Consider the following 23,264-nt stretch of genomic DNA (forward strand, 5'->3'; position numbering starts at 1 on the left):
AAATGGCTGAAATATATATATATATATATTTGCTTATCCATTCATCTTTCAAGGCACACTCAGGTTGCTTCCTGGTATAGCTATTTTTTGAGGAACCACCTTACTGTTTTCCACAGTAGTTGTACCATTTTACCTTCCTATCCTCAGTACACAAGGGTTCCAATTTCTTCATATACTTGCCAACACTTGTCCCACTGCCTTCTGACCTCCAACATCTCTGGTGAGAAATCTGTTTACAACCTTACTGAGTATCCCTTATATGTGATAAATCATTTTTTATTGCTACTTTCAAGATTCTCTCTTTGTCTTCCAATAGTTTGATTGTAACTTGTCTCCATGTGAACTTTGAGTTCATCCTACTTGGAGTTTGTTGAGTTTCTTGGTTTATGTTTTTCATCAAATTTGGAAAGTTTTAGGTCATTATTTCTTAAAAAAAATCTTTTTCTCTCTCTTCATTTTTTTGGAACTCTCTCAATGTGTAGGTTAGTCTACTTGATGGTATCCCTCAGGTCCTGTAGGCTCTATATACTTTTCTTTAATCATTTTTCTTTCTGTTCCTCAGACTCAATAATTTCAATTGTCCTATCTTTAAGTTCACTGATTCTTTCTTCAGCCTGCTCAAATCTGCCTTTGAATCCCTCTAGTGAATTTTTCATTTCAGTTATTGTACTTCTCTGCTCTAGAATTTTTTTTTTTTTTGGTTTCTTTTTAGGTTATTTATCTTTTTATTGATATCTCTATTTTGTTTTTACATTGTTTTCTTGACTTTCTCCACACTTCCTTTAGTTCTTTGAGCATCTTTAAGACAGTTGTTTTAAAGTTTTTATCTAGTACATCTGCCATCTGCTCTTTCTCAAGGACAGTTTCTGTTTTTTGTTTGTTTGTTTTTCCCATTGAATGGGCAATAATTCTCTGTTTCTTTGCATGCCTTGTGATATTTTAGGTTTAAAACTGGACATTTGAATCTAATAATATGAAAGCTTTGGGAATCAAATTCTCCTCCTTCCCCGGGGTTTGCTGTTTTGTTTTGCTTTGTTTTGTTTTTGATTGTCATAGGCTGTTTTTTTGTGCTGTTTTTTTCAGCCACAAGTGTACACTTAAGAGCTTCTCAGGTCTTTTCTGATCCTGCACTTTCCCTGGGCATGAGCAGTCGGTGATCAGAATACAGATCCCCAGTATTTGGAGGACAGAGTCCTTTTTGCCTTTCTGGTTCCAAGCTGCATGCTCTAATGCACAACTGCTTGCTGTGAGTTGGGAACGGGAAATGGGCAGCTGCTGCTGAGCTGAGCCGAAATTGATGGAAATTAACCAAAACTTACCATTTAAATCTTCCCCTGGAAGTTGCAAGTCTTTGATAGACTCCAGAATTTCAAAATAGTTGTATCAGACACATTCTGCCAGGGAGATTTTTGTCTCGATGGGAAGATGGATTCCTGGTGCCTCCTACTGCACCATCATCCCAGAATCCTCTCTTTAAATTGTTTTAAGGATTGAAATCCTATTAATGTGATTCTAAAGCTCTGTTCTTCAAGTTATCTCATAAAAACTTACCCAGAAAGCTTTGCAGCTACCATAAAGGGAAAAAAATCAAGTGTCTTTCAGTTAAGAAAAATGTACAATAACTCCATCCAATGAGTACCTTTTATGTAAGTGCCTCCTCAGATGGGAGAGTCATTTAACCCAAGAAGAAAAAGGGTCTATGGTTAGAGTTTTCGTAAAATTTATGGAATTCATTCTGACTGTGGGGAACTTATAGAACACAGAAATGATTTGGTAAAGGCCAACGATGTTCACAGTTGCTTATCGTCCACCTACTATGTGTCAGGTTTCATACTGTGTGCCGTGGACACAAAAATAGTGCTGATAGTACATTTCTGGTTTTTTCTTGCATTTTTCATAGATAAAAATCACAAGCACATCCTAATGACTACTATAAAAGCAGCAAAGTAACTATTGAAATTCTCATGGCATCATCTTTGACTTACAGGAAGTTCAGAAAGCCTTACTGAATGTGGACCCCCTAAGCTAAACATGGCAGAAAGGCAGTCAACGCTTCTTCTGAAAACTGGACAAAAAGAGGGTGTGCCCTTACCCTGCCACCTGGGCATATCCACCAGAATGTTGAAATATTAGAGAAAAGTGTATGGAGTTCAGGTGAAATATGGGGATTTCAGAATTATAGTTATGCAGTTAATCCTTAATATGTGTCTTCTTTTATGAGAAGCCCAAAGAAGGTTATCCTATATTTCTATGGTTTGATAACAAATGTTTCTAGAGAAGAAGAAAGATATCATGTATCACACCTTTCATTTACTTACTTTTAAAAAATAATTATTCTCCCCACAACACCTAGCCCACAGTGGCTACTCACTGATTATTTTTTTAGTAAATGAACTCTTCCTCTGACACTAGCCTTCTCCATTAGTTTGGGGTTTTCAGTATTAAAAACAAGTAAAATGGCTAGGAAATTCCCTTTGTGTGACTCCAGGGAGGTACATACTCTTGAGATAAGACTCAAAAATTTTTTAAACTTTTTATCACAGAAGAGAGAATAATATAATGTACTCCTCATGTACCCATCACCTTCTATAATTATTAACATTGTAACATTGTGCCTATCTTGCTTTATCTATCCAACTCCCAGACCCACCAACACACACATATGCACACACACATGCACCACACCCTGACGAAGTATTTTATAGTATAGGAATTGCACATTAAACGTTATCCCTGTGACCAGCTTGGTATATGTTGTTTGAAAATGAATTATCTATTCCCTGTGTACTTGGTTTCCTTATTTGTAATATGGAAATATGAGACTAATATAATACAGTGTCCTGAGACAGGCAAAGTACTAAACATAAAGTTATCAGATGAATCTGGTTCCTCTGTACTTATGAAAAGTAAAACACTAACTTCTCTGCTGTATTATTTACAGCCTTAGAAAATGAAACCTTAAACCTTTGCTTACTTCTCATATTCATTTTATTGTCTCATAATTAACCACAATCAGATTGATGCCAGAGAAGAAGAAGGGAGTGGAATAACTTTTATTGTATTCTTGAAATGAAGGAGGCAATGGGCCAGGCTCCTCATTAATATCAGCTTGTTTCATAAGTAAGCCAGCCCCTGGGGTAGACACCATTACCTCCATTTTACAAGAAGAAAACGGAAAGTTTATATTATTTGCTGAAGGTCACATAGCCTTTCAGACCCACATTCCTTCTGTCTTATTAGAGTTTGTCAGGGAATGGAATGCAGGGAGTTGGTTACCCAGGTAACAGAGAGGCTGGGAAGCCAGCTGGGGTGGATGAGGCAAAACAGAGATTAGAAATCTCAGGAAGCTGCTACCATTCCAAGACTGGAAAGAAAGAGGGAGAAGCAGGATCACCCTGCAGAAGCTGAAAGCACTACTGGCCCATCCTGCAGGAGACCCTACTGGAGGGAGCCAGTACACATCCCTGCTACACCAACTGACCAGGGTCAGGGCAAGGAATCCACCTCAGGGCAAACAGGTCCACATCTACACCAGGGAGACTGTCTTAAAGCAAAATCAGCTTTACAACTTGGGCCTCTGTTTGTTTGCTGAACAGTCTTGTTTCAGAAAGCAGAATACATACAAAAATAGATTTTAAGGGATTTTGCAGGAAATATCAATTTGCACATTGTCTCTTAATTTTTTAAGCTATTTTTTTCAACTTTTAAAATCTTTTATCTTGTTTACTAACCTGAAAAGAACGAATGTACTTCTCAGGGAACTTTTAGAGGTTTGTGGAAATGCAGTCATTCAATTATGAATTATTTGTCACATCCCCACCACAGGACTAGAAAAAAAAAAATAATAGAGTTTACCATCTGGGTACTTCCCTGGCGGCGCAGTGGTTAAGACTCCACGCTCCCAATGCAGGGGGCAACTAAGAGTTCGCATGCCACAACTAAGGAGCCTGACTACCGCAACTAAGGAGCCAGCGAGCTGCAACTAAGGAGCCCACCTGCCACAACTAAGACCCAGCTCAACCAAATAAATAAATAATAAAATAAATAAATATTTTTTAAAAATTTACCATCTGGTTGAAAAGGCAAAATATATGTTTATGAAGTAATCAGTAAGCAGGAGCGTATACAATAAAGTGCTAACTTGTTTGCTTTACTAAGAAGCTAGAGACTAATATGCAATATGAAGGTATGGTGTGCCATTAATAGGGCTAGTCAGGAAATGTTGGGTTGAACACAGGAGAGTGGGTTCCTGCATTGAGCAATCGGTTTACCCAGGAGGCCCCGAGCTGCGCTGGCCTGCCTGACCTGGGGAAGCTCCCATGGGTGCCGACTCAGTGGGGTGATTGGAGGAGCAGAAACCTCCACTTCCTGTTGTGGTGCCCACAGATCTCCTCTCCAAACAGTGGTTTCCAATCCTAGCTGCATATTAGAATCAACTGGGGAAGTTTAGGAAAATATATCTGTGCCCACGCTCCCCCTGAACAAACTAAATCTAAATTCCCGGACTCTGGTTTGAGTGTTTCCAAAAGTGCTCTGGGCGCTTGTGACCTGCACTGAAAGATTAGACCCGTAGCTAAGTGAAGGATTTCTGATCCTTAGGAAGCAACCCACCCACCCCCTTCCCTTGACAAGCCTTTATCTCTGTGTGCAGCGGTGGAGCAGTGAGGGAGCTGAGCTGTGTGCACTAGAGTCCAGAGGGCACCAAGATTATTTCATTGCTTCGTGATTTTGCCACAGCTATCACTGGACATGCAAATATTGACCTCTATTGGCATTCTCCAAGTTGCAGAAGGAAAATCTTCAAGCTGTTTTCAAATAACCTTTCCTGTTTTCTTAAACAGCTTTATTCAGACATAATTCATAAAATATCCATTAAAACATACAATTCAGTATTTTTTAGTATATTCACAGGGTGGTCCAAACATCACCTCAATTTAATTTTACAATGTTTTTGTCACCCCCTAAAAGAAACTCAGTACCTTTTTTGAAAAAAATTAAGCAGAGGCATTTCAGAAGCACACTAGCTTTTGGTGCTCTTTCATAGCTGAGCTTGGATTTGCAGAAGCTCGTTTTTTGTCTGTCTTCTTTCTTATTTAATATGTGTAGAAGTTTGATTTTTATCTTATCCTGTGATGTATACCCTTGTCTGTGCATGTATCAGGGTGTATCTAGGTAACGATGGGGAGGGTGCCCCAAATGCTCCAGAGTGGAAGACTGGCGCTGGCACAAATCCTTAGCTGGGTGAGAGCAAAGCTCCAAGATTTACTGCTCCTTGCTCCTGTTGATTTCCTGACAGGTTTATGCGTTTGCTATGGCAGAAAATTTTATGCATATTAATGCTATCTTCTAGAACGAGGACAAAGGACAGCTGTACTTACCAAATATGTAGTGATGCCAGGAGGTGGAAACAGTTTGGAAAATTATTCCTTTTTAGGCAAGATAGCAAAACTTTTATCTGATATCTTCCCTGCCTCTGAACTCCTGTCACTCCATTCCTTCATCTATCTTCATCTTGGCTCCAGTGTTTCCTGTCTTCTGGGGCCTTATCCTCCCAATGAAATGTTTCCTGCCTTAGGGCTGGTATCTTGCACTTCCTGTCTTTGCCTCCTCTCCAGCTTCTAATACAGAATGAAACTTATAAGCCTTGTGTGTCTGATTAATTTTATAAAAACAAACCAGTTTTAGAATAGGAAGGTTTTGTTGATTTGGGGCGTTGTTTTCTCTTTTATAGCATTGGATTGAGACTTTCTTGATGGGCATCAAAAGTTTTTAGCTAGCTTTTGGGGCTTCCCTGGTGGCGCAGAGGTTGAGAGTCCGCCTGCTGATGCAGGGGACGCGGGTTCGTGCTCCGGTCCGGGAAGATCCCACATGCTGCGGAGCGGCTGGGCCCGTGAGCCGTGGTCGCTGAGCCTGCGCGTCCGGAGCCTGTGCTCCGCAACGTGAGAGGCCACAACAGGGAGAGGCCCGCATACCGCAAAAAAAAAAAAAAAAAAAAAAAGTTTTTAGCTAGCTTTTAACTAGCCTGGTCTCTGGCCCACAGACTTATAATCCTGATACATAATGTGACTGAGGAGGATCTTACCTTTCAGATCATTATTTCTTTACCCATAAAACGAGCTGCCAGTGTGTCCCTAGAATTTCTGTGGCAGTAAAGGAGACCACATAGGGGAAATGCCCAGCACTGGGCTTAGCACAAAGGAGATGCTTAGAACATGTTAGTTTCTTTCCCCTCTTACAGAAAAGTCCTTCCCAAATTTTTCAGGTTTGGGGTTCAGTTCCCAACCTATCACTCCTTCCCTTCTCCATGTTTCTCTCACCTCTTCCCAACCCACCAGCTATGTGTAGTAGTAGTAGACGAAGTTTTCTGTCTTCACTCTTTGAAAGACTTGCTGCAGGTTCCTATGCTGGATCAAATTTGACATATATCATTCCCAAACATTTCATTTCACCAGCAGAATGGAAAGTATGTGGAAAGTACTCAGTTATTCCATGAATTTAAAAATCAGTCACCTTGAATTTCAGTGAAAAGCTATAACTGATTTTATATCATTAATAGACTCCTGAATATTGAGTAAGCCCCAAGAAATGGTCAGGGCAATGATTCATTTATAAAGTCGCTATTTACTGGATATTGAATGGTATTAGGTGATTCTTATTAATTCTGTTAGAGTTTTGTTGGAGTGATGATGTATTGTAGCTTTATGTAGGAAAAAGTCCTCAAATTAAGGAGATGCTTGATGAAATGTTTAGGGGTAAAGTTTCAGGATATCTGCAATTTACTTTCAAATGCAGGTACATATACAAATATAGATAGATCTTTGTCCGTAATATAAGCAGATATGGCAATATACGGCAACAATAGTTAATAGCTGTTGAATCTAAGTGATGGGACTATTGACATTCATTGTATTATTCTTTCAACTTTTCTGTATCTTAGAAATTTTTTATAATAAAAAAGCCAGATTAAAAAAACTGGAAAAATATGATCCATACAGTTCCTAAAAAATGTTGCCCTTTCATTGTGTGATTTTTATGTCATTATATCATTATGCTTACTCTATTGAGAGCAAATATATCTTTTGAAATTACAAAATACCAATTCTTATAATATATAATTTTTATGTTGTCATTATATCTCAACATTTTAAAAAGCATTTGCTATATATATATATCACTCTCAAACTATTATTTGGAAACTGCATAATTGTGAGGGATTTGAGCATTTCAGTGGAAGCAAATAACTGATGATGTTGGTTAACCTGGAGGACTGCAATTTTGAAACACCACCGGGAAACAACTTTATAAATGTTTTTAAGTAAAACATCTATCTACCTGTATTTTAGAGAGAAAAGGCTGTCTGCATGTTTACTTTAAGGTAATAAATCATAATATATGTTTGCCAACGAGCAGGAAGCGGAGTGGGACCTTGCGGAGAGCATGGAGCCTTGCTCTAGACGAGAGCCAGTTGCCTCTTTAAGTTTTCTCATTTGTAAAATGGAATAATCATATTTCCTACAAGTAAATGAGGCACTCAAAACAGTATGCTCAGTGGATATTGTTGTTATTAGGTATTACCTATATCTAATCTGAAAAAGGTATAGAATTGGTGATAAGAAATGAATGTGATATCAGTTCTAAATTTACCAGCTCTGGAAGGAGACAGATTGGGTAAATCTGCGTCATTGTAGACCCATCCCTCTCAAATTCTCTCTCCAAATGTTGAATAATTCTTCCGCCTACTCCAGCCTTTAAGAATCTTTTGCTTACCAATTATTCTAAAACTTATCAATTACCATCTAGCTCTGATATATATATATGTGGGCTTTTAAATGCCTCCTGTTTTTTCAAGATCCATTAATTACTCAATACCGATTGCTCTCAACTGTGGACAAACTCTTGACTAGGACATCTGGGTTAAACGAGCCCTGCAGAGAGCTTCATTCACCAAGCTGCTGTAGTCTGCCCGCTTTTCTGTGGGGTCTACCCACTAATCCATGAGAGGCTTTTGTCTGGGGAAGAATTTTCCATTCATGAAAGTGATTTCTTTCTAGTTTTCTATGCAAAGAACTACTGAAAGATTTCACCCACATGTCTAATATTGCTTGGACTTTTTCTTTTTTTTTACAAAAATATCTGTTGATATGATCAAAGGGAATATTATCTTATTTCATTTATCATAGTATAGTGACAAACAATAGATTTGAAGTCAGAAAACATGCTCTGCAAACTTCTCATTTACTAGGTGTATGTCCTCACTAAAAGCACATCACATGACTTTTATTCTTAGTTTTCTTAATCTATGAAATCACACGAGCCTCTTTTTTTGTATCAGATAAAAGTGTATATGAAAGAGCCTTGTAAATAATAAAGAATGATAAAAATTATTACTATTATTGCCATTCTTTTTAATTCGAATAACTTAAAGTGTCCTACATATTCAGGTTGTGATTCAGCTCTAGAGAACATAATGGGATTTTATGTTTTGATTTAACTAAAGGTGATTGGGGTCGAACCCAATGGTGAGCTTTTTATTTTCTTATATTTAGATTTCTTTTCCCACTTTCTTGCACATCCCACATGTGCAAGAAATGAAATAATTCTTTTTTATTTTTTTATTTTTTATTTTTTTTGCGGTGCGCGAGCCTCTCACTGCTGTGGCCTCTGCCGCTGCGGAGCACAGGCTCTGGACGCACAGGCTCAGCGGCCATGGCTCACGGGCCCAGACGCTCCGCGGCACGTGGGATCCTCCCGGAACGGGGCACGAACCCGCGTCCCCACCATCGGCAGGCGGACTCCCAACCACTGCTACACCAGGGAAGCCCTGAAGTAATTCTCTGTACCCCCTTTTCAGGAACATACGTTTTTTTTTATTTCTCAAAAAAATTCAATAATCTTCATGGCTTCTTTTATCTTATCAAAACAAATGAACATGTGAGCTATTTGAAGCTTTCACGTACCACGTAAAAATATTTCCTTTAATCACCAGTGTTCTAGTGAGAAAAATAATTCTGTTTCAGAACATAATGAAATTCTAAAGCCATAGTTAATGAAAGTTGCAGGTATGGTCTTTCCAGTGCAGGATTTATCTTTCTGTGTTGGTAAATACTCAGACAGAAAGAACTCCAGAGAATTTCCAAGAGCCATTGAAAGTGATGGTTGATAAGGGGTGGCCCTCCCTTGAGTTCATGCTGAACTGAGGCTTAAGTAATGGCGTAGGCTCAGCATGGTCCTCAGACATCTCATCTCCATGAGGAGCTAGGTGTCTCTTATGCTGGCAATTTGGGCTTTAAAATTCCATGAGACATTTTGTAGGAGACGAGATGCCACCTTAGCATCACCATCAGATCTGTCTGGTTAATTACAGACTGATTTTCTGCATCCCAAATGAATGTCTGTAGCTTCCCTTAATTTTTGAAGGCCACCTACGTTGGTATCGAATTATCAACAATTCTCAGGAGGAAGATGAAAGGGGTCCTTGTTTTTACAGTCTATATATTTAGCCCTTTGGGATTAAAGTCACTATTATATTATCTTGTATCACCTCCCTCTATTAAACATTATCTTTTTAAATACTTTTATAGCGTGCCGATGGAAAAACCAGTGGATCGCCTTCAAAGTCAGGAGAAAAGAAAGGATCAGATGAGGTAATTTCCACAATACTGGGTTTTCATTTTCTCTTGTTTTTAAATTGTGAATTCTGTCTTGAAGTAAATAATGAGGTAGCAAATATCTCCTACTGGAATATTGGTAAATTTAATTTTAACTACGATTTGATTTAACACTATAAGTGGCAATCATTAAAAATAAATTAAAAAAATAAAGTTCCTTGGAGAGGAACATCTAGAAGTTGTTTCCGTTCAGGAATAGAACTCAGTTATTTAGGGTGTTTTCCCTGTAGGAATTGGTGAATCTTAACTGTTTTTTGTTTGTTTTGGTGAACGAAACATGTAGGAGGGGAAACCAAATGCTATAGTTGAAAAGGAAATCTTTTTTTGTTGTTTTTTTTTTTTTTTTTTTTGCGGTGCATGGGCCCCTCACTGCTGTGGCCTCCCCCGCTGCGGAGCACAGGCTCCGGACGCGCAGGCCCAGGGGCCATGGCCTACGGGCCCTGCCGCTCCGCGGCACGCGGGATCCTCCCGGACCGGGGCACGAACCCGTGTGCCCTGCATCGGCAGGCGGACTCTCAACCACTGCGCCACCAGGGAAGCCCCAGGAAATCTTTTTTTATGAGAGTCACTGTGAAAGGAGGGCAGTGATAACCCAGATCAAACCAGTTATTCAGGTTCATAAACAAAAGGGAGAGAAAAGGACTATTTTTACTTGGATCCATTCTGTGGAAATACTAGTAAAACCAAACCTCCTCACTTTGAGATGTGTTTTCTTTGAGCCTGTGAATTTCTTCTTTCACTGAATGATGCCTCATTATGTGCACTGTTAACATGGCCTGCTCTCCATGGAAGAGTCATGTGAAAGTTCTATCCTCCAAAAGGGTACTGGGCTTGCCTTCCTTTTGCTGCTTTTCACATTTTAAATCTCAATGGAACATTCATCTTCATTCAGTAGAAATTGTTATCATTTCCAGTTTGTAAAAGAGCCAGGTCCTGAAAGGTAGCTAGAAATTTAGAAAGCAAAAAGTGATCATTTTATTTTTCTCTATATTATTAACGTGTTTCCAGAAACCTAGAATCTAGCTCCTCTTTCTGCTTATTTGCTGCAGTTTTGAAATATTCAATATATTTCAATATATTTAGTATGAAGGCCACTATGACTAGAACTTGCTATGAATTCTGCACTAAGGTTTTGTCCACAGCTGTCTATTATTGTTTCCATTACCAACACCCATGAAAATATATTTTAGATTATTTCTTACCACGCAAATTTGCAGTAAGGTTTTGTACCCATGGAAGGCAAGATTTCTTTACAAAGTAAAAATAAACTTTTATTAAGATTTTATCCTGCTTCTTGGTTATATTATTTAAAAATTTTTTCCATGGGAAGAATACCACATTTTTCCCCTTTTACTAGCATGAAAATCTATATAATATCACTCAGTTCCCCATCAACCCTACTCTTTAAATATATTCCCAGATATCTATCAAAGTATCAAATAGTTTCCTGTTTGAAAACTATAGTGTCTCTTTTTTCTCCAGACTAGGAAATAATGTTTTTAGATGTTATTCTCTATTAATATTTATCAAGTTTAAACTATTTGCACAAAAAAGGAAATCTTCTTTTCCAGTACAATCAAGTGGATAGTGACCTAGTTCTTATAGGATTATTCTCAACAATTATGTTATTATGTGGAAGCTTAAATATTATGCCTTGAATGTACAGGCATTGTTGGTTTAGGCAACAACTGCTTGCCCAGTGATAGGTCTTTTATATATCCAGACTATAAAGTGCCTTATTTTCATATTTATAAAGGGCCTGGGAAAACTGATAAGTAGTCCTGTTATCAATGCAGCCAGGGGAGAATTTGAAACTTCTGTGTCAGTATGATGACTGTACTTTCAGTTTTTCGAAACTGAAAGGCTGAACTTCCACCTTGAGAGAAGAAAGAAAGAATTTTTCTTTTCTTTATCAGCAATTCAGGCAAGTCTGACATTGTTTCATAACACTTCTGAGAAATTCAGATTTACAACTCTTGCACTTGTGCCAGAGCCTGGTCATGTTGGTCTGTTCTGCTCCGTCCCAGCTGGCAGAAGAGAGGAGATAGAGGCTTTGCCCTGCTATCAGGGCATAAATCACTGCAGAGATTCAGATAGTCTGAGACTGGAGATTGTTTATTATCTCACCAAATTCTGCCCAGATCTATTTGATAGGGTGGACAGATGTGTGGGTATGATAACTTGGTAGTCGAGTTATATTTCCGATATGGTCTGTCTCTAAAGGATCTCTGATTCTTTATGTCATGTGCAGTTAAGTCATTGATGACATACTATGGCCCTGGAGACAATTCAAGGAAACCATCCTACATTAGACGTTATTTTAGCCTTTATGTTCATGATTATAAAACCATGTGCAATCTGGACTTGTAATCTGCCTATCCTACCACCCACAGTTGGCTGCCATCCTCTTAAGATTACCAGAGAAAGGTTTCCCAAAACTGATTCTTTCTCCCAAATATTTTCTCATCTACTGCTCTGTTGAACAAGAAGTAAGATTAAGAAGCTTAGTTTGGGTTTTTGGTAATCCATTTTCAAACTAGCATGTGCCTCCAAAGGGTGAATAATTTGTTGTCCCCAAGCATATGCAAACATACTGGTTAGGCTTCCAAGGACAAACTCAGGCCTTTGAAACAAAGTCAGTTTGAAAATGTACTTTCTATGCTCAAGGGTACTTCTCAGTGTTTTTTCCTTCTCCCTTTATTGTTCTGCTGCATTTCATTTGGAGATGCAAGAAAAAAGGTATAGAGGAGGGCTTCAGGAAGATTTAACCCAGAGTAAAAATGATTAGGGTTAGGCAAGAACCATTATTATATTGTCATATGTAAAAATATCTGGGGATGAATGCAGCTGTGTGAATTTCAGAGCTCTTTTTCTCCTGCTACCATAAATAGCTCTTACTTGTCTTGAGTATGACCCCTATACAACCACTAAGTGATCCTAGGAGGTCTGCAGCAATTTCAGTAGACTCTTGCAACTAAAATATCATTTGTCATATTGCATTTGCAATATAAATGCTTGAGGATGGAGTTGAGTGTCTATGAGAATTTTTTTTTTTTTTTTTTTGCGGTACACGGGCCTCTCACTGTTGTGGCCTCTCCCGTTGCGGAGCACAGGCTCCGGACTCACAGGCTCAGCGGCCATGGCTCACGGGCCTAGCCTAGCTGCTCCGCGGCATGTGGGATCTTCCCGGACCGGGGCACGAACCCGTGTCCCCTGCATCGGCAGGCAGACTCTCAACCACTGCGCCACCAGGGAAGCCCAGCAAATGTTATTTTAAGGGGTGATAGGTTATTACAATCTCTTGTCTGTTTTAACTGTGGGGAGTTGATTGTGGCTGGACAAGTTCATGTCCCAGTGCCAAGAAGGAGGCAAAGCTGAACAGGTGCCCCAAGGGCAGTCCCACCTGGCTTACCTAGAGATCCAGAATCCCCTGGGTGTCTGATCTGGAAGGCTAAACTCACTAAAGGAAGTTCCAAAATCCTTTTCAACTGTAGTTTCCCCATTGTTTAGTTCTAAATTTTGATTTATTTCTTCATTGACTAGAATATTTTTAAGATAATTTTTTTCTGCGAAGGAACACAGATGGTGATTTTCTGTGTCTGTGTGGATCCTAAGCATGTTTTTCTGCTGGCTTCACACAAGAAATTAGTACAAAATTGTACATTTTTGGGTAACAGTTCTGTTCCCTTGAAGTTCAGTACCTGTTGCTCCATGGTCTTCTGACTTTTTGTGCTATAGAGAAGATGTCTGGGGAAGCCTTATATTTATTTTTAGAAAGCTTGTTTTTCCTGCTTCGGTGCATGTGCGGTTTCTTTTTCTTTTATTCTTACAATTTAGAATTTAGTATTTTCTTATGTGGAGCCTACCAAATGGGTCTACAAGAGCAATCCATAAATTTAAGTTCAAAACCTACAGTTAAAATACCAGACATTATGTAGACATTCAAATAGCCAATTTATCCTAAGACATGTATTCAGGTTGAATTCTGAGAAAAATGCGGGTAGTTTATAAAATTCAGGAGAAAAATGCTTTGCCATTCTGAGACCACAGTGAGAGCATCTTCTTTCTCACGTGCTGTGGAAGCTTTGAAGAGCCACACTCCTAATCCAGTTAGCCTGCCACCCAGTCCATGGTTCCCATGGAGGCAGCACATTGTAGTGGCTGCGTGCAGACTCTATAGAGTCCCACTGCATGGACTTGCTCCCAGCTCTGCCACTTCCTAGCTGTGTGTTCTTGGGCCAATTACTTTGCTTCACTAAGGGTACCTTCCTCATGTGTAACATGGAGATAACAATAGCCTCTGCATAAGTTAATGTGAAGATCAATGAGACCAAGCATATGAAGTGTCCAGGACAGTGCCTGGGACACACGAAGTGCTATATAGATGCGAGCTGCTATTATTGTTATTATTATTACTACTATTATTATTGTTGTGGCCTTATTATTAGTACTATCACTAGGCAATGAAGAGAACTTTGTTTAGCAATAAAAGTGAGCCCCTTATTGATTTCTAACCAGGACTCAAATTCTTTTGTTGACTACATATTGCCAAGCCTTTCCCATTAAAAAAGGAAGGAAGTTTGGTAGTTCATTAAGCTTAGTAGTCCTTTTGTTTCAAAACAACTCTGTGTAACACCCAGAAACATATGCCAATTGCTAGAAAGTACAGTCCCTCTTTAACAAAGAATATGGAAATAATGTGCTTTTAGATTAAGAATCTGTGATATACAAAATGTTATATAAGTAGTAGGGAGTGGCTAATAAAAATAGTTAAGCATTTTGCCTCTATAAAAGAACATATAAATATATGAACATTATATCATGCAGCAATAAAATACCCTTCGTTCTTGCGCTTTGGAGTAATGAGCCCAATTGCCTAAGATCGTAGGTCCCACCAAAATTGTCTCTGAAGAGTGTACCTTATAGCATAGGAAATTGGAATCAAAGTTAACAAAATATCAAAGGAATTGAATAGGAGTTAAATTTATTGACTTTAGAATAGGTCATAAGTCCTGGAAACCTGATGGACAAGTCAATTAAATATGAGTCCTGAAATATCCTGTTTTAAAGTTTTTATTTTTTCAGTCTTACCTCTAGACTTTATTAGCTTCTCAAAGATACAGGAATGACTGATTCAAGAGGGATGAAAGGGATGATAACCTGAAATTGTGCCCATAGCAAGATATCTGTGTCATCTAAGGACTGAATATGTATGAGTCCTGTCATAAAGTCAATAATATTTTATCATATACCAAATGTACATAATAGCTTGTTATGGCCTTCCAAAAACAGTTCATTCGTGAAGTCAAAATCTCTCAGCAAGTTGCCGTCATAAAGTCTTTTATGTTTCAATCAGCATTATTACAGAATGCTTGGTAATTGTGTAGAGCACTGATTTAGTGTCATAAAAAATTATTAAAAACTCTCTATCCCTCACCTTCTAGGACATTATGTGAGATGATGCAGAGATTCTCAAGTTTTAACATGCCTAAGAATCACCTGGAGATAGGATGAAAATTTCAGGCTCCTGGACCCCATCTCCAGACATTCTGATTTATCAGATCCAAGATGGGATCAGGGAATCAGTATTTTTACCAGTCACCCCAGGTGACTCGTATCTTCTGATGGTGGTCTAATGAGCACATTTTGAGTAACACACATAATTCTTATGGCATGCATAACACAGTTCCTGGCACACATGAACTTTTCTTCCTTTTTTCCTCTTCTCATTTCCTTTTTCCTTTATTTTTAAAATGCCCCCACCAACCCCATCCCTTAGCCAACTCTGCTTTACCGTGTCCTGGGGACAGGGTGGCTCTGAAGCACATCAAGGGTGCTGCAGTTTCAAGGGATCATTGAACCACATGGGAGGCTTTGGTGGCAGGGAGCTGGTACTAACCCTCTTTCTTCCCACTTCTCCTAGGACCTTGTTCCTTCAACTATTCCCTCATTCGTTTTACTCTTTATTTAATGACTCCTCTTTAGACTACTTATCGGTTTAGTCTTCCTCATCGTAAACTATTTAAAAATATTTCTTTTGAAACTGCTCAAGCTCCCATTCCATCTTCCTTTCTAACCCTCACTGCCAAAATTCTTGGTTGAAATTATCGAAGAAAAGAGTGTAGAGAGAGAAGAGAGAAACTAAAAGCAAACGTTGATAAATGCCAGCATGGAGGATGTAGGAAGGAGAAACCAGTGAACAAGTGAAAGAAGAAGCAGCTAAAGGGGTGGGGGAACCCGGATGCTGCAGTGCCATCTGTGGGGAGGCTGGAAGAAGGGTCTAGGCTGATAATAGTTCTAGAATTGTGAGGGCTGAGGAAAGTTTCTTGTTTGGAGACTGGGGTATTGTAGGTTCCCTTGGGAGCTGTTCCTGTTATGATTAAGTGGATTGAGTAAGTGGGTGCTGAGTAAGCGGAGATTCTGCATAGATGACTGTTCTTCTCTTCCAATGTACATGCATTTATATAGCAAACATCAGATAAAGCAAAAAAAAAAAAGTTGAAATCAATGTTCATTTACACGAAAAGAGATAAGTGTGACCAAGATGGCATCACACGGTACAGATTTCTTGGATTGTTTGCCAGATGTTCACAGGTAAATTGATTCATTAATCACAATATCAAATAAGAAAGACATTATTTGGAAAGCACTCTGGAGTGAATTCTAAACATACGTGTATCTTAATCATTAAGAATGTAGACTTCCTGGTTAGCTTTTCACGTTAAGGTTGGCACCCCTGTTCTCTTTCTTTTGCAGACCAAGCCTCTTGCTCCTAAGTGGTCTAATTTGAGCTCAAGATGCAGAATATTTGGACTTTAGTACATTGCAGAAATATATCACTCTGAAATCTGCAAATACAGTCTCAAAGAAAACACTTTACTTACAGGAAACTGAGAGCTAAAGTGATCTCATATTCACATTCCAATTTTGGTTTTACTTAGTGCTTGGGATAAAAATTACTTCTCTGAATTTTGTTACTTTTTTCTCAGCTTACTTTCTTAAAACACTGAGTAGACTCAGTAAAGTCTGAAACCATACATCTATTTCACTGAAAAGTGAAAGCCGAGTAGAAAGCTGAATGGCTAAATTTTTAAATAATGCATTTAAAAAATAATGAGGGGGTGCTTCCCTGGTGGCGCAGTGGTTGAGAGTCTGCCTGCCGATGCAGGGGACACGGGTTCGTGCTCCGGTCTGGGAGGATCCCACATGCCGCGGAGCGGCTGGGCCTGTGAGCCATGGCCGCTGAGCCTGCGCGTCCGGAGCCTGTGCTCCGCAACGGGAGAGGCCACAGCAGTCAGAGGCCCGCGCACTAAAAAAAAAAAAAAAAAAAAATGAGGGTTCTTACCACCAGCTATGCGATGAGACGTTGCTGAATTGCTTGTTACATAGATCTGGCAATAGCTGTCTTACTTTAAACATACACTTCAGGGGACACCCAGTGGTTAAAAGGAGGAAATTTCTTGTACAGTGTTCAGTTGGAATAAAATATTTCTTGTCTCAGCAGTGATAATACCTTGCCAACTTTGTTTTTCTGAATGAGCATATGTTAGGAGTGTGTGTGTGTGTGTGTGTGTGTGTGTGTGTGTGTGTGTTTTAAGAAGAAAGGGCTTTGATTTTGACTTTTATATAAATTTCTTCAAATATTTGAAAACTTAAAAATTATAAGATTAGAAATGTTAAAAATATGATTAAACTTTTCCTTTAATGAAGACATAAATGGTATTTAGAAATGAGAAATAAGTGACTGAGAGTCATGAATAAGAAAAAAAATTAAATCTTTTTGACCAAGAAATTCCAATTCTAGGAATTTGTTTCAAGTACATAATCAGAGGTGTACTCGATAGCTATGTACAAAGATATTCTCCATAGCTTTATTTATAATAATAACAAACTAGGGGAGAAACAAGTGTACAGCCATAATGAATTGGTGAAGTTACAGCACAAACATAGTGACTAAGGCATCTTTAACACCATGCTTTGCAGAACATGTAGCAGCGGAGGAACGTGTTTGTTATAGGTAAAGAAAAATGATGAAAGACCAGCAATTCCATGTATTTAACAGATTGTGCATATTTATGTATTTGCATAAAAATAGAGAAATAACTGAAAGTAGTTGTCTTGATTGGTAAGATTTGGAGTAATTTACGTTTTCTTCTTACTACTTTTCTCTTTATTCTAAATGTATTTTCTTTTAATCAGAGGAAAAAGAATAATAAACAGCATAGATAGTAAAAGAATAATGGAAGAGAGTGTTTTAACAATGATCAAAACTAAATCTATGCATCCGTCTGCTTAGACCTTAAAGGGAGAAGTGTTTTACATGTGCGTCTTTTTCCTTTGGAACCTTCCAGAGTAAGGCGGCTGCCGCCACCGTGTGTATGTGCGGGCGCGTGTGCATGTGTTTGACTAGAAGTGCATCTCTTAGATATGGACAGAGAATTAGGATTTAAGCACTAAGGCAGCTTAGAGGGCAAGGACTTTTTTTTTTTTTTTTTGACTGCATTGGGTCTTTGTTGCTGTGCACGGGCTTTCTATAGTTGCAGCGAGCAGGGGCTACTCTTCCTTGTGGTGCTCGGGCTTCTGACTGCGGTGGCTTCTCTTGTTGCAGAGCATGGGCTCTAGGCGCGCGGGCTTCAGTAGTTGTGGCACGCGGGCTCAGTAGTTATGGCTCGCGGGCTCTAGAGCACAGGCTCAGTAGTTGTGGCGCACGGGCTTAGTTGCTCCGCAACATGTGGTATCTTCCCGGACCAGGGCTGGAACCCATGTCCCCTGCATTGGCAGGTGGATTCTTAACCACTGCGCCACCAGGGAAGTCCCAAGGATTATTAATTATTTTTAGTTTATGGTCCCTTCAAAATCCGATGAAAACTGATCTTTTTCTCTGAAAAGGACATACATATGTGAATACAAGAATGCAAAACAAAAATGTGACATACAACTTAAAGAGGTTTAGAGATACACACCATCCCCACCCCTGAGGTGGGGGCAGTCTTGTCGAGTAGATATATTCAGGAGGCATCATCTAATATTTTCCCAGTTGGCTTGTTGTTGATGGCTGAAATTCCACCGTTAGCAACTTCCTTAAACTTTGAGTTAAGCATTGCCTTCCCTTGGGTCCTCTTTTAAATTGTGGATGTTCCTAGGAGGGATAATATATTAATTATTAACACTTTGGTGAGAAGTAGTTTAATAAGAGGGAAAACGAATTATGTAAGAACTACTTTTATAGATTTGATAAAGGTAGTAGAGAACTAGCAATCATTTGATATTGCCTAACACATATGTAGGCATTACACACACACACACACACGCGCACACACACACACACACACACACACACACACACACACCTTACAAGCACCCCATTCTCCTGATGAGGAAATTGAGGCACAACTTGATTAAATGACCTGTTCAGGGTCACACAGTTATATAATAGTGGAGCCAGGATGGAACATATTTTCCAGTCTATACTTTCAACTAGTATCCAAAACTGTTCATAAAATTATCTATTTTCAGAATTCTACTTAAAGCTAACTCCATAGACTTTCTTACCACTGTTGTCAATTTTTGTAACTCACTTCTCTAACTTTTCACTGCCTTCTTTCTTCCTTGTATTATACCCTCTTTTTACTCAGGAAGATCATAAAACAAGGTTAAATCATTCCCATTCCTTTGGATCTAAAATGTAAGTGTAGGCACAGCTGCTCCCTCCTTATGGATAGTAAATGAAGCAGGGAAGGAAGCTAAGTCACAGCAGAGGTAGAGCCAGGAGAAAGATAGCGTTCTCCTGACTCCCAGTCAATGCAGCCATCTCGAGACTAGAAAGACATGAGATAGACCACTTCAAGGACTTCCAGTTGGAGATAATGAAAGGCACTGAGTAATCAGGAAAGAAAATTCAGTGCTGGCCACCATAACGTGTGTTATTAAGGGCTTTGTGGAGGTGACGTTTCATTCACTGAGTAAATTTCTATGTTAGGTTGTGAGTTAATAATAAGACATCATTATGACCTATTTATCAGTGTTTCCCAGGGGACTAACATATCCTATTTACCAAATTGCATTGGGGGTAGCACCCATTTATACTTCCTTCTGTAGTCATAGCAACTTGTACTTGTTTGTAGACTACTTAGAACCATGGTGTAAACGAACATTTGCGAATAAGAGTCACAGCCTTGTGATTGCTAGTGTTGGGGTACCTGACCTCCCTTTGAAAGATGTCTTTTCCTAGATACTATTTTCCAATAAAGCATGTGTTTTCATGTGGAAACACAATATTTCTTTTCATTCTAGGGGGTGACTATTAACTAATGGAACTGATTTGTCAACAAATGTGTCAAAACATATATTTTAATGAGAATTCTTATCCTGAAAAATACTACATTTCATCAAGCCTAGGACACCACTGATCTAAAAATGCACTGATTAGAAAATGCTAAGAAAGAAAAAAACTGTCAGCTAAAAATAATGTTGAAGCTTCTGAAGACCATTCAACAAACAGGATTTTAAAAATGGCTTGAGCAATTATTTGAATGTGTTAGCTACCAAGTTGAACCCTTGAGGGTTTCGATGTTCATTTAATGCAAACATTCTTGTGTATTTGTGTGCTCACAAATTCTGTCAAATATAACATCTAATCTGTTATGTAACGGATTATCTCAAACTGGAGAATCCCTAGCCTGCTTTCTCTTGAAGGCTATTACTTTGGTGGAAATGTGGACCAGCTCCCTTTCTCACACTTCGGGGTGGAGAAGAGAATCGCTGGATTGGAACCTTCAGGAACTCTTTGACACCTTCATGGCAGGGAAGGGCACTGTGTCTTAGCTGGGGCAGAAGAACTCTCACCCACAGGTTGACTTCATTATCACTGGAATCTTTGGGGGATGGGAATCTAAAACCCAACTTGACCCTTTCTTTGTACCCAGCTCCTCACTCTTAAAAGGTATTTGTTGAGCTTCTTGGATTGGTGAGTTTATAGTTTTGATCAAATTTGGAAATGTTTTGACCATTATTTCTTCAAATATTTTGTTTTGTCTCCTCATCTCTCTCTTCTTTGGAGGTTGCGGTTGTATATGTATGGGCTGCTTGGAGTTGCCCCACAGCTCACTGATGCTCTGTTCCCTGTCCTCTAGCCCTTCACTCTCTGTTTCATTTTGGATAGTTTCCATTGCTAGATCTCCAAATTCACTAATCTTTTCTTCTGCAACGTCTCATCAGTTCTTAATCCCAGTGTATTTTTTTTTTCCCCTCCCTCCCCGCCGGCCTCCCAGTGTATTTTTTATCTCAGACATTTTTATCTTTAGAAATTTGATTTGGGTGGTTTTTAAAAAAATATTTGCTATGTCTCTCCTGAACATACTTTTAAAAAACTTTTTCTTTTGAAATAATTATAGATTACCAGAAAGTTGCAAAGATAGTATGGCTGGTGCCGTGTATCCTTCACCCAGCTTCCCCATTGGTTACATCTCCTGCAACTATAGTACAATAGCAAAACTAGGAAACTGCCATTGGTACACGTATATATAGTTCTATGCCATTTTGTTACATGTGTAGATTCACGTAGTCAGCCCTGCAATCAAGATACTATGCTTTTTGGGGCTTCCCTCGTGGCGCGGTGGTTGAGAGTCCGCCTGCCGATGCAGGGGATGCGGGTTCATGCCCCGGTCCGGAAAGATCCCACATGCCGCGGATCGGCTGGGCCCGTGAGCCATGGCCGCCGAGCCTGCGCGTCCGGAGCCTGTGCTCCACAACGGGAGAGGCCGCAACAGTGAGAGGCCCGCGTATACTATGCTTTTTGAACATTATATTTTCCTGTGTTTGGAAAACAAAGTTGTAGTTTTCTGCTTCTATGCATGCCTTGTAATTTTTGATTAGATGATAAACAGATACGAATTTTATATTGCATTGTGTGTTTTTTATTATTGTTGCTTTAAGTTTTCCTGAGCTTTGTTCTGGGACACAGTTAAGTTACCTAGAAACACTTTGATCCTTTGGGGTTTGCTTTTAATCTTTGTTTGGCTAGAACAGAGCAACCTTTAGAGGAGGCCTACGTTTTCTTGTTTTTTTTTTCTTCTTATTCAATTGAACCTGTGCCCCCTGCAGTGGAAGCGTGGAGTGTTAACCACTGGACCACCAGGGAAATTCCAGTCCTACTTTTTCTTCTGCATTCTCTACCCAGTGATTCTGACTGCTGGAAACATGTCCTATTCCTGGTCCCTGGGAGCCCCTGTGATTATGCCTCTGCTCCTTATGGGTGGTCTTTCCCCAGACTCAGGATCTCCTCACAGGCATGCACATGCAGATTTCTGGAGCTCACTTTTGTAGCTCTCCTCTCTGGCGCCCTCCCTTTGAGCCCCTCGAGTGCCCTTGACCCTCAAACTCCCAGCTCCATCTCCTCAACCCAGAGAGACAGACAGCCGTTGCATGATCCGGCAGCTGGAAACTCTGCAGGCAGTAAGCTGTGGCGATCACAGGGCGCCCCTGGTTTGTTTCCCTCGCAGGGAATAGTGTTCTTGCTGCCTGGTGTCCAGCCTCTGAAAACCACTGTTGCATATAGCTGTCGAGGGTTTTCTTTAGTTATTTAAGGCAGAAACACTCCTTACTTTTTAATCCAAATTTTCTTACATAAGAACATCATTAATGTAAAAAGGAAACAAAGCTGTATTTGAAAGGAGGCTGTGGCCCAGCTTACAGACTGAAGTACCTTCTTTTACTATGAAGTTGAGTTAAATTTTTCTCATTTATAAGCCGAGTCACCGACTTACTTCTTTGTTCATTTACTAATGAGTTTTAGTGTTCTCCAGATATTTTACTAATATATGTGCCACCAAGGCTGTTGAAATCACCTGTTCCATATCCTGTCCTGACACCCTGTAGTACCTCAGCAGGATCCTTGCCACTCTCAGGAAACATATTGAGGTCACGTCTATTCCTGCAGATCTTGTTGACCCCAAATCACACCCCCCCACACACACGCCCACACTCACACACCGTGTGACAGTGACGACACCTATGGGACCTATCAGAGCAAGGTCCAGAGGGGCCGTCATCTTTGACAGCTGATGCACGAATATCAGGACCTGCTGATCTGGCTCTGGTCGGCCTAACTCATTAGGTAGGCCTTTCAGCGTCAACCCTGGAAGTGGTCCCGGGTTTCCCTTAGCTAGCATTTATTGAGTAATCATAGTATCTCTGACTGTGGGCTTAGATGCATTGCATTTATACTTTCACGTAATCTCCAGACCTCACACAAGGCCAGGAACAGGACATGTTCTCACCAGTCGGAATCACTGGGTAGAGTACTCAGAAGGGTATCATTGCTGTATTGAAAACAAATTACTTCTATCTGAAGGCTGCTCTTGTCCAACCTAGCAGCGCTTAAAAGCAAACCTCAAAAGGATCAAACTGTTTCCAAGTAACTGCATCCATTAATAGAATCATGGCTAGTCCTAAAGAAAAATCACTTTCTATCCAATGAAGAAACAATTCTTTTTCTATTATATAAATAACAAAAGCTCATAGAAAATTCTCAACAGCCACTAAGACCCCTCATGAGTTGAAATTCGATGCACTGGGGTTGCCCTGGAGAGATGAGTC

General features: G+C 39.5%; 1 protein-coding gene across 8 annotated transcripts in view; it reads left to right on the forward strand.

Annotated features, from left to right (window-relative positions):
• CAST (calpastatin) overlaps positions 1–23,264 on the forward strand; it is a 129,492-nt gene that overhangs the window by 5,240 nt on the left and 100,988 nt on the right. For 6 of the 8 annotated variants that reach the window (XM_019929667.3, XM_019929668.3, XM_019929669.3 and 3 more), the window contains exon 2: positions 9,582–9,644. The exons of the other annotated variants lie outside the window; for them this stretch is intronic. In XM_019929667.3, the coding sequence (XP_019785226.2) occupies positions 9,582–9,644 (63 nt within the window). The remainder of the gene's footprint in view (positions 1–9,581; positions 9,645–23,264) is intronic. 8 annotated transcript variants of the gene reach the window in all.

This window comes from Tursiops truncatus, chromosome 3, assembly GCF_011762595.2.
Source record: "Tursiops truncatus isolate mTurTru1 chromosome 3, mTurTru1.mat.Y, whole genome shotgun sequence".
Taxonomy (NCBI): domain Eukaryota; kingdom Metazoa; phylum Chordata; class Mammalia; order Artiodactyla; family Delphinidae; genus Tursiops; species Tursiops truncatus.